The sequence below is a fragment of the Vigna unguiculata genome, chromosome 9 (assembly GCF_004118075.2).
Source record: "Vigna unguiculata cultivar IT97K-499-35 chromosome 9, ASM411807v1, whole genome shotgun sequence".
Classification (NCBI taxonomy): Eukaryota; Viridiplantae; Streptophyta; class Magnoliopsida; order Fabales; family Fabaceae; genus Vigna; species Vigna unguiculata.
Window position 1 is genome coordinate 34,883,538 of NC_040287.1, and position 13,745 is coordinate 34,897,282.

Here is a 13,745-nt window from a genome sequence, read left to right on the forward strand (position 1 = left end):
CCCATTAGCTTTCAAATTAAATACAGCAGGTCATTAATTTAAGCAACGTGTGGCAAATGGTAATCCTAACTGAAAATGAAACTAAATTTGAGTGTGTGCGTTGAAGGTGAGGGATTTGTGTGAAAAGTACAAGAGAGGAGAGACGTGGGAGATGCATTTGTTTTATTTATCGCAGAGTGAGTGCATAGGATAAGACTAAGAACAGAGAAAAAAAGAAAAAAAGAAAAAAAATCTACAGAACAAAAACTTGTGGCTGCAATTTCTCTATCAATTCATTATATCTTTCCCCATCACAGTTAATTAATCCTATTCACTTCCTCTTCCTTCCAACATATCCCTCTCACTCTGTCCATTCTGTCAAACCCTTTCGGCTTTTTCGTACAACTAGCCACTGAAAGCAACAAAATACGAATTTGTTGCAAAAACATATTATTATCACAGTAAATGCAAGTGCCCAAACTTTAAAAGTCATCAACTCAATAATCACACGTTTCCTTTACCTATTTATGGCTTAAAATCTCCCATTAAACAGGTTTGACAGAAAAGCGAGGACAAGAAGGAGAGAGAAGTTTAAGAAAAAAAGATAAGACTGGATTAACATATTGTGTTTGGTTTTCTTCAGCACCGAGGAGACAGAAAGTAAAGACAAGTTATTAGATTAGATGAGATGGTTAAAACTTGTTGAAGAGGAGGAGTGTGTGAAAGCAGTTTAAGGAAAGGTTGTAGAGATGAGAGGTGGTGGATGCAGCATAGTTTGGTTCAGAAGAGATCTGAGGGTGGAAGACAACCCTGCACTGGCGGCCGGAGTAAGAGCCGGAGCTGTGGTTGCAGTTTTCATCTGGGCACCGGAAGAAGAAGGCCAATACTACCCCGGCAGAGTCTCCAGGTGGTGGCTCAAACAAAGCTTGGTTCATCTTGATTCTTCTCTCAGGAATCTTGGCACTCGTCTCATCACTAAGCGATCCACTGATACTGTTTCTTCTCTCCTTGACCTTGTTAAATCCACTGGAGCTACTCAACTCTTTTTTAATCATTTATACGGTCAGTTTCCTCTTCTTGGATCATTTTTACTTTTTGTTTTACTTCAAATAGAATGAATGTCCAGATTCCGGGGAGTTTGCTATAGTCATTTTGGATTGTGGAAACCTAGATTACATGAATTAGGATAAATTCTTTATCCGATAGCAATGTACGGAACAGGACATCACCGTTTTTTCGACTGATTTGTTTGACCCACTTACATGGATGTCTGTGATTAGTCATCCGTACAGATTAGTTTGTCATCTTTTTGGATTTTGTTTGTCTCATGACAATCTAAAAAATACGATACAGGTAAATGGGTCAATTCTAGTTCCTTTGGTGTTTGTGAAATGTTTGTGTTTTGATGTGTTGCAGATCCCCTGTCGCTTGTAAGGGATCACCGAGCCAAAGAGGTTCTGAATTCTCAGGGCATAACAGTACGTTCCTTCAACGCGGATTTACTGTATGAACCGTGGGATGTGAATGATGTCCATGCTCGACCCTTCACAACTTTTGCTGCTTTTTGGGACAGATGTCTTACCATGCCTTATGACCCAGACTCACCTCTTCTTCCTCCTAAAAGGATAATTCCAGGTCTACTCTGTTCATTCACATTTCTTTTAATGTTCAATCGCTGCTCCATCTTCATTACTCAACATTATCTAAATCAGAGAACAAACATAACTATGCTCTCTTTACTTTCCCCTCTCTATAGATGACACCATTAATGTAACTTCTTCATGCGTTTGGATAATGTGTTTGAGTGAACTGTAGACGCCTCCAAGATAGACAAAAAGTCTTAGACTAAACTTTTGAGACTATTGACTCTAGGATCTTTAGTAGTGAGTGCTACTAGGAAAGTCATTTCCTTACTTAAATTAGTAAAATACATTCCAATCTTCTAAAAAGTGAGAATAGAAAAATTTTAACTACGTTCCTATTGGGTTTTTTTTATCAAGTTCAAAAATATCAAGAGCACTCATTTCACATTCTTTTAATTCTAATTTAATTATATATTTATATTTAATAAACCATGTTTATTAATCACGTTTTAATTTACACAATATAGAAATTAGAAGGTAATAAATAACTATAAAATTATGAAAAGTTAAAAAAAAAAAAACTTATATTTTGTGGTTCAACTTATAATTTAATTTTGCTTCTTATTTATTATTATCTTAATTTTAACTATTTAATTACCGAGATAATAATTTTGTATTATATGTATATACACATGGGATGGGAATTTAGATCCTAGCCTGCTTTAACAAGTTGGGTGAACATTATTTTATCCTACTCCAAGAAAGATTTTTCGTCAAAGTTAGACATGGTTTTACGGGTACCCACTATTTCAAATTTAATTTTTATACCTATCGATACTAATTTATATAAAAATTAAAATTGAATTTAGACATCTATTGGGAAAGACTTTTCTTTTAATTCACCTGATTTGAATCTTTTTCGATTAAAATTGGTGTGAGGCTTTCGTGTCCAAGCCAAAATTAGTGAATATTTTGGTAGTTGTTCCGAACTTGTTCTGAACATCTTGAGCTCCATATAATCCTGGGGCTGGTTATATTAAAGCCTATAAGTTAACAATTGCTTAACTTAAGCTACTTACAAGTTTTTGGAAAGAAACAAAATGATTTTACTCCTAGGGTAACATTGCAAGCATAAAAGAGTTAAAAGACTATTTCAAAGTTAACTTTAGTCTAAAAGGATGTAGGGAAACTTAAAAATGAGCTTCAAATGTTCAAAGTAGTGAGAAAAAACTTCAAATTGAGCTAAGAAACTTGCAAGAAAAAAAAAATCTTGATAGTTTGATAGAACTCAAAATTAGATTCACCGTGTTCTATGTATTAAAAGTGAATTTTAAATTAAGAATTGAACTTCAAACTTATAAGGTAAAATTTGTATCCACTTATATAGTATGAATTCGTCTTATTTTTAGTTGATATGATATCTCTAATATACTCATCATGTCAAGGCATATATCTCGAACATAGGGTTAAACATTAATGGTTGTTTGATAGCATTCTAATAGCAGGTGACGTGATAGAGGTGACGTGATAGATTAAACAAATAACAAATCTTGATAAGATAGACTTTAAATGACTTTGATATCATCTTAAAAAGTGGATTTTAAGCTTAGCTCAACCTTACAATATTGTTGTATTGTGATAGATTAAACAAATAACAAATCTTGATAAGATAGACTTTAAATGACTTTGATATCATCTTAAAAAGTGGATTTTAAGCTTAGCTCAACCTTACAATATTGTCGTGTATACAGAACCTTTCATCTTATGAATATATAATATATCCATAGCATTCAATTCTACCAAACAATGAGGACCAATTTTCCACCAATGATGCTATAATAAAATGTATGTGGTAGATGACGTGGACAATGGATGTTGTATTAAATTTTTTTTAGTGTCAAATAGAGTGCTTTGTAGGTAAGATTCTAAGTTCTCTTGAATGTTCCAACAATAATGAAACTCAATTCCATATCTTTTTCTTTTTTGCATTTGTAAAAATAAGGTATAAGGAAAAGAAAATTAATTTACTTAAGTTTTCCTTTTAGAAATAAAGGATGGATGTGAAAAAATAAAAAGGTACTTGTAAGTAACACTGTGTCCCTCTTGGAAATAGTTGTTTCCACCATTATAATATAGTACTTCGGCTTCACGAAAGGACGAAATAGTGTTTGCTCTAAGTTAAGCTACTATCTATTATCCACAAAAGTTTCTTACTTGTGATGCTAGGGATAACAATGGAACCCAACATGTGTTAATTCTCCTTACCCATCCTTCTAAATAAAAATCTACATGATTACATCTTTCATACTTGTGTGAGTATTCATGAAAATTTAGTAAAAGAGTAAAATACATGATGTTTCAGGTGATGTGTCGAGATGCCCAAGTGACACATTGGTGTTTGAAGATGAATCAGAGAAGGCAAGCAATGCACTTCTTGCGAGAGCATGGTCACCGGGGTGGAGCAATGCTAACAAGGCATTGACAGCATTCATAAATGGTCCACTGATAGAGTACTCAATAAATCGCAGAAAGGCTGACAGTGCCACAACCTCACTTCTCTCACCCCATTTGCATTTTGGTGAGCTGAGTGTGAAGAAGGTCTTCCATCTTGTCCGCATCAAACAACTTCTGTGGGCCAACGAAGGAAACAAGGCCAGTGAAGAGAGTGTGAACTTGTTCCTTAAATCTATTGGTCTCAGAGAATATTCGAGGTACATTAGTTTCAACCACCCCTACAGTCATGAAAGGCCTCTTCTGGGCCACCTTAAGTTCTTTCCTTGGGTTGTAAATGAGGCTTATTTTAAGGCATGGAGACAAGGCAGAACTGGTTACCCTTTGGTCGATGCAGGGATGAGGGAGTTGTGGGCCACTGGTTGGCTGCATGATCGGATACGTGTTGTAGTTTCCAGTTTCTTTGTCAAGGTTCTGCAGCTTCCTTGGAGATGGGGAATGAAATATTTCTGGGACACCCTCTTGGATGCAGATCTTGAAAGTGATGCTCTTGGTTGGCAATACATATCTGGCACACTCCCTGATGGTCGTCAATTTGACCGAATAGATCATCCACAGGTGTTGTGCTACTTTTGTGTCAAAGCTGCATAATTCATCTTTCTTCCTTCACCTTTTGGATTTATGATAATTTTGTTAACATTGGTTTTTAGTTATGTCCTGTTGTCAGCAATTTGAATACTGAAAATTGATAAATAGATGCACTCATTTCAGTTGTTGGATTTTGTAGTTTGAGGGCTATAAATTCGACCCAAATGGAGAATATGTACGACGGTGGCTTCCAGAACTTGCAAGGTTACCTACTGAGTGGATTCATCATCCTTGGAATGCACCAGAATTCGTGCTCCAAGCTTCTGGAATTGAGCTAGGAACCAACTATCCTCTTCCGATTGTGGGAATAGATGCAGCAAAAACTCGATTACAAGAGGCACTATCGGAAATGTGGCAACTAGAGGCTGCTTCAAGAGCTGCAATGGAAAACGGAACTGAGGAAGGACTTGGAGACTCCTCTGAATCAATCCCTGCTGCTTTTCCACAAGACATGCAAATGGAGGAAACTCATGAACCTGTTAGGAACAATCCCTTTCCTGTTGGTCGGCGTTACCTGGATCAGATGGTTCCAAGCATCACTTCCACCCTTCTCAGAATAGAAGAGGAAGAAACAACTTCTGATCTCCGAAACTCAGCAGAAGAGAGCAGCAGAGCTGAAGTGCCTATAAATGTAGATGCACAACAGAATGCAGGAGTTATATCGAACGAACGGATGTTGCAGAATGCTCACAGGAATACACAAGTACAAAACAATACTACAATGGAACTGAGAAACGTGGCCGAAGATTCTGGCGTAGAATCTTCAAGTGGTACAAGGAGAGAACGCGATGGAGGTATAGTTCCAGTATGGTCTCCCCCAGCTTCCAGTTACTCAGAACAATTTGTAGGAGATGAAAATGGTATTACAAGTGGTTCCTCGTACTTGCAAAGGCATCCTCGGTCTCACCAATTACTGAATTGTAGGCAGCTACCTCAGACCGGGTAAGATTTCAAAAGGCCAATGAAAGCATTGAACACTTTATGTTCAATATTTTCAGTTTAATGATTATGATCCCTTTTCATTCTTTTGTTGGCTCCTTGTTATCTTATCACAGTTAAATTTTGATGACAGGTAATTCATAATCATATTTAAAGCGACTAGACTAGAAGAAGAAAAATACACTATCACCTTTATGTTGAGATAAAGTGGGACGTTGAAGCCGCACAAACATAAATGAGTTAATTTCCTACACCCTTTACCAGCGGCTGAACTCCACTGTGTACGAGATTTCAATTCATACAGCAGTTCATCTGCAGTTTCTTTTGCTTTCTTGTACAATATTTGCAACTTGCTGTGTGGTATAGTGTTTGTGGCGAGGGAGAAAAAACCACCATAGGATCTTTGGTCTAATAATAAACTCAGATTTGTGCTTTCACTTAAGCCAGATATATTAATTATGATCCGAGTTTTAGTTACATCTTCTGTACCCTACATATTGTGCAGTCTCCAGCTTTATCTATTTGAGTACCTAAGAGTTTGCAAATTTGGTTCTTCTTTTTATGGTAAAGAATTTGGTTCTTCTGAATTGCATACAAAGTGTAAATGTAATGATTAATTAACAAAAGTCAACCACTGAGATCACTACAATTGCAACTGCGGAGCAATGTGATTTGCTGAGAAAAGTTATTTGTACTCTTAATTGCACTTTGACATAAGCTTCGCTCTTTCCATTTGCTGTGTGGCAAGTGGTCTGATGATAATCATCACGATATGAGTCGGGAGACACTTTATTTAACCAGCAATGATGACTTTAAACAGAACAAAAATGTTAATTACAGCTAAAGTCAGGAGATCTTTGCTTTATATATTTTTTTTCAATTGGTGAAGATACCATTATACTTTCACACAAAAAAGTATAAGGGAAATTCTTTACTACAGATTGCTTTATAAAGTACAACTTATAGCATATGGAACCTTTACTTTTTATTTTAATTTTAGAATTTATTGTTTTCTTGACATCTTTTAATATATTTTTTCTTTTGCATATTTCTTTTACACTTTCACCCCAATAACCAACCAAAATCAATTCCTATATGTTAACCTTCTCTCTTTCTTTCTTAATTAGCTATTTTCATTTTTAGAAGTTTTACGAAAGTAATCAAAAGGCATATTATATTACAATTTAAAATTATAAGATCCAAATATAAACTATATGTTAAAAATTATTATAAATTTAATTATATAAAATAATCATTTATCTTATATAATACATAAACTAAAATATGTTTGATTAAATTATTGTTACCAATGACGGATCTTGCTCAATAATGTTGGGGGAGCCAAAAAATATACTCAAAATTTATATTTTTAATTATTGTCATTAATACAATAAAAATTAATACATAATTTAATATAATTGTAACTACAAAACAAATCACACATATCTAAAATATTATTTTTTTCATATTCTTGAATTCATCAAAGAATTAAATCAAAACTAAAATTTTCAGCTATTTTTTTTAATATAAATATGAAAATCTTTCTAAAAAATTAATACGAAATTTCTCATGTAATTAGTTGAACTTTAAGAAAATGATCCTCTAATTGAACAATATGATCATTAGTATTATGCTTTAGAATATGTAAAAAATTGAATTAGTTTTATTTTCATCTTCACATGTAACTTTCCTTTTATCACTTTAAAACAATGAATCTATTATCTTATTCTTCATCAATATTTATCCCAACCTAATAATAAAAGATATTGAGAGTTCTTAAAAAAGATTAAAATCAAAAAATAAGTTATCACAATCTAATAAAAATGAGAGTTCCTAAAAAAATCTATGATAATGAAGTTACAATTAAAAATTGGTTATGAGAAAACACATCGTACATTACTTTTACTGCTATATTAAGAAAAAATAAATATAAGACTCATGAGATAAAAGATAACGCTAACTATTAAACAAATATTTCAAGATCAAGTAAGATATGAGAATTACCTTTTTTCTTCAATAGTGAAAGAGAACAAATGAAATGAAAGAAAGAAATAATGAGTTTGTATCCAACTTTTTTTTTCAAAAGCGAAAAGAAAACACGTAAGATTAAGAGATGAATCTAATATATAAAAAAAGTCAAAAAGATAATAAAAAAAATATGCATCTTAATAAATATTTTTAATTTTTATTATATTTGATTTTATGTTTTATCATTTATTATTATTAAATGTTATACTTTATAAAAAATTAAAAAAATACCTAATTTAATAATCATCACTTTTTTAATATAAACTACATATAATTTAAACTTTTCTAAAAACATTAAAAATTTCTAAATTACATATAATACAAAAAATAAAATAAAAAAAATTGGGGGCGATGGCCCTGTTCCTCAAAACATCCGCCACTGATTGCTACAAAATTTAATTGAGCGAAAATATTATATGTTGTTCTTCTAAAAAGAGAAATGAAAAAGAAAAGATAATCATAAGGTGCATGTTTTCGATTCACTTCCTTCCAATTGAACATCAACCTATCATATCAGTTCCTTCTGTATGCTTAGAAGAACATTTTTTTTTTTCTTTTCCTCCTTTGTCTTCTTTCTCTATTTTTAACAGTTTCAGGGTGCAATCGCATTTTTTCTAAGAATTTTGATTTCAAAGTTATTGATTCCATATTATTTAAAACACATGATGGATGGCAACCTAATGCTACATTTTTTATTTACAATTTTATAAGAAGTGATTGCTTTAAAGAGTTTTTTTGAAGGTCCATGAGATAAGATACGGAGAGTTTTGTATTGTAACCTAACCTTGCTGCATCATAGTTCTGGCTCGCTCTAAAAACAACTTAGATTCCATTCTGCAAGGCCTTCCAAGCAACCTAAAAAGCCTAACCAACAAAGTCATAACTTAATAATTGATACGCGTTGACTTCTTCTCCCATAATAAACTCTTTAAATTAGTGTTCGGAAACTTGAAAGGACCACTCAAATGTTAAAAATTCATAAATTCAGTTTAATTTTAAAATTTTGAGTTTAAAATGTATTGATTCTTATATATAATTTAGACTCGTGTCTATTTGTGCTGTATGGTCTGGACAAAAACATTCGAAAGAAAAACCTATCACCATATTATTAAAATCTGTGAACGTACTCTACAAACTTTACTCTAAACATAATGACATCTCATTCTATTTAATGTTCTTATAGAAACACAAAAAGAGCTCAACCTCACCGGTTTAGTGGACAATTAGTGATTTTTTGTGTGTTTGGAGAATGAGAATCATGAGACAGAGGAAGTTAGGGCATAAAGGCTATCACTACTCATGAATGATGAATTTGTCATTGGATTGGCCTTTTTTGGAAGTGTGCTTTGTCTCTTTTAAGAATCATGGAGGGAATTATTTCCTCTTCTGTTTTTTTCTTTTTTTTTTTTTTTTCTGGTTAAGCCCTACCTATGAAAGCATTGGATTCTACTTTAGGTGTTGGGTAGTGTCTATAAAATAAAACTGCAAGTCAACTTCAATCCCTTAAAGCCTAGAGGTTATAGTGCCACTAAACTATTGGGCAGTGTGGTTAGATGAAGTCCTTCGTCTCATCTTAATGTACGTTATGAGAAGAAAAAGAAGCTGCGGATTTATACGCAGTTTCAAAATTAACTCAAGTTGAAATCCAAAAGCAAGTTCATATATATTAAAGTACACATGCATGTGTTCAGGTGCTTTCACAAGTAGCTGATTTGAATATGGTAGAAAATATTCGTACACAAAGATGCTTTTGGATGCAAACTTCAGCACTAACTGGTAGACCTCATTAATTGATTCATTGAAAGGCAATTAATTATAGTGAATATGGAGTTTGATTGTGGCATTAAACTACCAATCAAAGTTAGCAAATGAAATGCAAATTATTTGAATAAAAAGTGTGGCTTTGAAATTTGAATGTGAAAGAGAAACCTCCCCATAAAAAAATTAAAGCAAACTTGGAGCCTGCAATGCAAAAATGGTGGTATGTGAAATGAGAGAAAGAGAGAATGAAGAATGGTGGAAAAGAATAAAAAAGACGGCATGGTTTGACCTGTTCCAATGCTTTTGAAAGGTAAAAGGGTAGGAGTTATCTTTTGAATAAGATTATATTTGATTTTTGTCTATTAGTCATATATATATATATATATATATATATATATATATATATATATATATATATATATATATATATATATATATATATATATATATATAAATAAAAGATGGTCAAATGTAAATAAATTTTTGACCGTGAAATCATATTGTAATATAAGTATAATTAAATATTGAAGGCATATATGTATACCAAAAACATACAAACCTATAACCAATAGTTAATTTAAAATAACATTGCATCATTTAATTCCGACATTAAGTGGCTACATTTAAATACAATATATATCACAACCATAAAGATGCAATAAACTTTAGAAGGCATGGGAGACATGACTAGAAATGAAAAATATAATATAAACAATAAAATTATTATAATGCATGGTGAAAAAATTAAGTGCAATAAATAGTTCATGTGTTAAAAGATAAGCATAAGTCTTGGTAAACATTAAAATGCTACAATTTATATAATTTTAATGGTGGTGTTATAATTTTTATTATTACACGGAGTTCCAAAATAGAAGAAATAGATAATTAATTACAGCTACAAATGTTGGAATGAAAAAAAAAACTAAATTGCAATATTCAAGGATGAATTTTACCAATAGTTAAAATTCGTCTCTCATTACAAACAAATAATTATTAACAAATTTTAATAGTCAGAAATTATTAATAGATAATCACTGAAAAAAATTATTATTGGTAATTACCAAAAAAAAATTCATGTATTGATAAAATTTATTAATAAATATTTTACCAACAAATTTTGTATTTTCATTAAACAATCAGTAATTTTAATTTATGGATACATCTTAGTTGTTTGATAATTCCGTTCGAATATAGTGAATTGTTTTACATTATAATACTTAAGAGTATTTACTCTAAAAAATGAAAGATTTGTAATTAAATAGCAATTTAAAAAAGCAAGTATAATCAAATAATATAATCATTAAATATTGTAGAGATATTTTATGAATAAATACTAGCTTTCGGTTTCGGATAATATTTTATATATTTTAGTTTAATTTATTTTAATCTCGTAAATATGATTATTATTTCTCTACCATAATTTTATTAATGCTCAGTTTATTCACATACTTTAACACTACTCACCACGAATAGCTTACAGGTTTTTTTTTTTTACAATTCTCATTACTCTTTTATTTTTGGTTTATTTTTAAAAAATAGACTTTTCACTAATATATATATTGTGAAGATAATATACTAGAAGAGAATCTTGTATCTACTATGACAGTTTTATTTCTGTAGATCAAAGGTATTTATGGATGAAACTTGTTGACTCAAATAACATATAAGGTATTAAATCTTATTATATATTTATGCATGCTTCTATAGTTAATACATTAAATCTTTATATCCTAAATCAATAGGTTTTCTTGAGTAGGAAGATATAGATATATGGAATAGTCAAATTTTAGACCAATTCAATTCGTTGGTCAATGATCCTCTAACTTTGATTAGTGCAACAAAATAAAAACTTTAAACTACGAAGAAAATTGGTTCATTTTCAATTAAATTAACATTAATGTTTGTTATAATCAGTGCTAATAAGAGGTCCTTGGTTTTCATCCCAAAATAAATAAATAAATTACTTATTCGGTGTTTCCTATGTATCTTAACTTAAACTAAGGAAGAAATACACTAACCAGTCGCAACAACTTCCAAATGAGGAGTTCAGTTAGTAAACGACAATTAAATATTACTTTAGTAATAACTATGTCAGATTTCATTCTTGTATTTATACATACTTTTCAATTGAATATAAAGTATTTTTGTGTTTGTAAATTTGTAGACCAAGATATACTGTTACTTTTTCAAGGGGGAGATAAACACATATTTTTAAACTAATAATTAAATTGAAATTGGATTACTCGTAATCATAATTTATATTTATAAAAATATGAATAAAATTAACGTTAAATATGTTTTGGTCCTTTAATTCCTACTGAAAATTAGAATCTCAACCATATAAATACGTGGATTTAGTCCTTATAATCAAATTTTATTAAATTTATTTGACGTTTCAAATATATTTCATTATAGTACTTTAGTTTACTTATTTTGTTAGATACATGTTCACTCCAATGTTAATTGAGGAACACATTTGAAACGTCAAATAAACATAAAAAAATTAATTTAAATGACTAAATTCACGACACATATTTAAAGATAAGGAACTAAATTTGTTCAAAGTTTTTAATAATGACTAATTCCAATTTTCATTACTTAAAGTTAGAGGTCCAAAAACATATTCAACCCATAAAGTTATATATGATATATTATTTATATAAATTAAAATTGACATAGTTTATACTAACATTAATTATTTGATTATTATATTTAACATAAATAATTATAAATTATAATTTAACCATTATAAACAAAATTATTATTTTTGTATAAAAAAGATGGACAATCTAACAAAAAAAATGTATAAAAAGCTTAGAAAATCTCCTATTATAAAACCCATTTTACATGAACTTTGTAAGAACTTATGCTCACTTTTAGTTCAAACACGAGCTCTTAATTTATTTTGGTAGGTTGTAAAATGAATTTCATATTTTTAATTTTATTTTTTATTACAAATTAAAATTACAGTACTAATCACTGTGAGGTAAAGCGTACATGAAGAATTTTTATGTGTAAATTAGACTCATTCCTCTCATTGATGGATAATGTGGTGTCTCTTCAATTATTCTCACTTAAAAGATCCTTCATTAAAGACAATTATGACAAATAAATTATTTATTTAATCACTATGATGTAATATTATATTACTAATTGATACTATCCAATATATATATATATATATATATATATATATATATATATATATATATATATATATATATATATATATATATATATATATATATAATCAACTCATAGTTTAACTAGATCTTTTATGATCAAAAACATTTTAATGAGTGAGATCAAGTTACATAACTATAATTTTAATTAAAATAAATAAATTATACTTAAGTATTAATTGTAACTTCACAATAGAAAGTTATGTAAGAAATTAATTCCTCTAATATTAAAATAAATATTTGGTCTTCCTTCGATTGTGTTAATTCAGTCATATTTTTTTAATGAAATTCTAATTTTTGTTAATTTTGTTTAATTTGATTTTTTAGTAATATCATTTAAATAATTATAGGTAATGAACATTGACTATCACGTTTCACTTCGCTTTTTTTTAATGATCATATGTCAACTCAACATGTCACATGTTAGAATCAATGTTTTATATTTAATTTGTTTTTTATATTCGTTATTTTATTTTAATTTAGTCATATTTTTTTTAAATAGAACAATTTTGTCTCTTTTTACATTTATATCAAATTTAATTTTTATATAAATATTATAATGATGTTTTTATTAAAATTTATATTTTTATTAAATATTTTTTATTTAAGGTTACAATTAGTCTAAAATTAAAATGAAAATTTTAAAGATGAAAATTACAACCATTAATATAAAATTTTAAGATGCCAAAACAATAATATTAGACCATTATACTTGGTCGATAAAAAAGGTTTTTGAAGACATGTATGATGTAAGCGGGATCCATCTTAATTAAACTCTTATACTTGATTGGTAAAAAAGTTTAATTATTATTTTTAGAATTTATTAAAAGTTTGAACCTCAATTGTAGGGGTGACAATGTGGGCCGACCCAGCTCATTTAGGTCTGGCCAGTATTTGGCCCACACAATGTGGACCAGTCCGTCTCATCCCGCATTTTCAGCACAGGTTGAAAAGTTTGGTCCACCTCACATAAGTGCAGGGTCCCGCTTTTTTATTCTTTTTTGAATTCTTATGATAAAACTTTCAATGTTCAAAAAATTAGAAAATTTTAAGAAGTTCACAAAATTATTAAGCAAATACTTTCAGGAGTTGGATAATAAATTGATAATTCAACATTTTTATCATATTCATATTCATAATATTCAAGATATATTCTTCAAATTTTAGCGCAACA

The 13,745-nt window shown here is 29.7% G+C and overlaps 1 protein-coding gene across 2 annotated transcripts; it reads left to right on the plus strand.

The window, feature by feature from the left end:
* Nucleotides 1–313: 313 nt before the first annotated feature.
* On the plus strand, nucleotides 314–6,077 carry LOC114163218 (cryptochrome-1-like). 2 transcript variants are annotated; one of them, XM_028047394.1, is made up of 5 exons: nucleotides 315–1,041; nucleotides 1,396–1,614; nucleotides 3,925–4,631; nucleotides 4,801–5,603; nucleotides 5,734–6,077. In XM_028047394.1, exons 1-5 carry the CDS (start codon nucleotides 729–731, stop codon nucleotides 5,735–5,737), a joined length of 2,046 nt encoding a protein of 681 aa, XP_027903195.1. In that variant the 5' UTR covers nucleotides 315–728; the 3' UTR covers nucleotides 5,738–6,077. The 2 variants fall into 2 exon arrangements, with proteins under 2 accessions (XP_027903196.1, XP_027903195.1); XM_028047395.1 differs by lacking the exon at nucleotides 5,734–6,077 and having other exon boundaries at nucleotides 314–1,041; nucleotides 4,801–5,607.
* Nucleotides 6,078–13,745: the final 7,668 nt, after the last annotated feature.

What these genes read in the sequence shown, in the direction of transcription:
- LOC114163218 (XM_028047395.1), top strand. Translation starts at nt 729, where the DNA reads ATGAGAGGTGGTGGATGCAGCATAGTTTGGTTCAGAAGAGATCTGAGG. An exon ending in TCCTAAAAGGATAATTCCAG is followed by an intron (nt 1,615 to 3,924) that starts GTCTACTCTGTT and finishes ATGATGTTTCAG; the next exon opens with GTGATGTGTCGAGATGCCCA. An exon ending in ACCGAATAGATCATCCACAG is followed by an intron (nt 4,632 to 4,800) that starts GTGTTGTGCTAC and finishes TGGATTTTGTAG; the next exon opens with TTTGAGGGCTATAAATTCGA.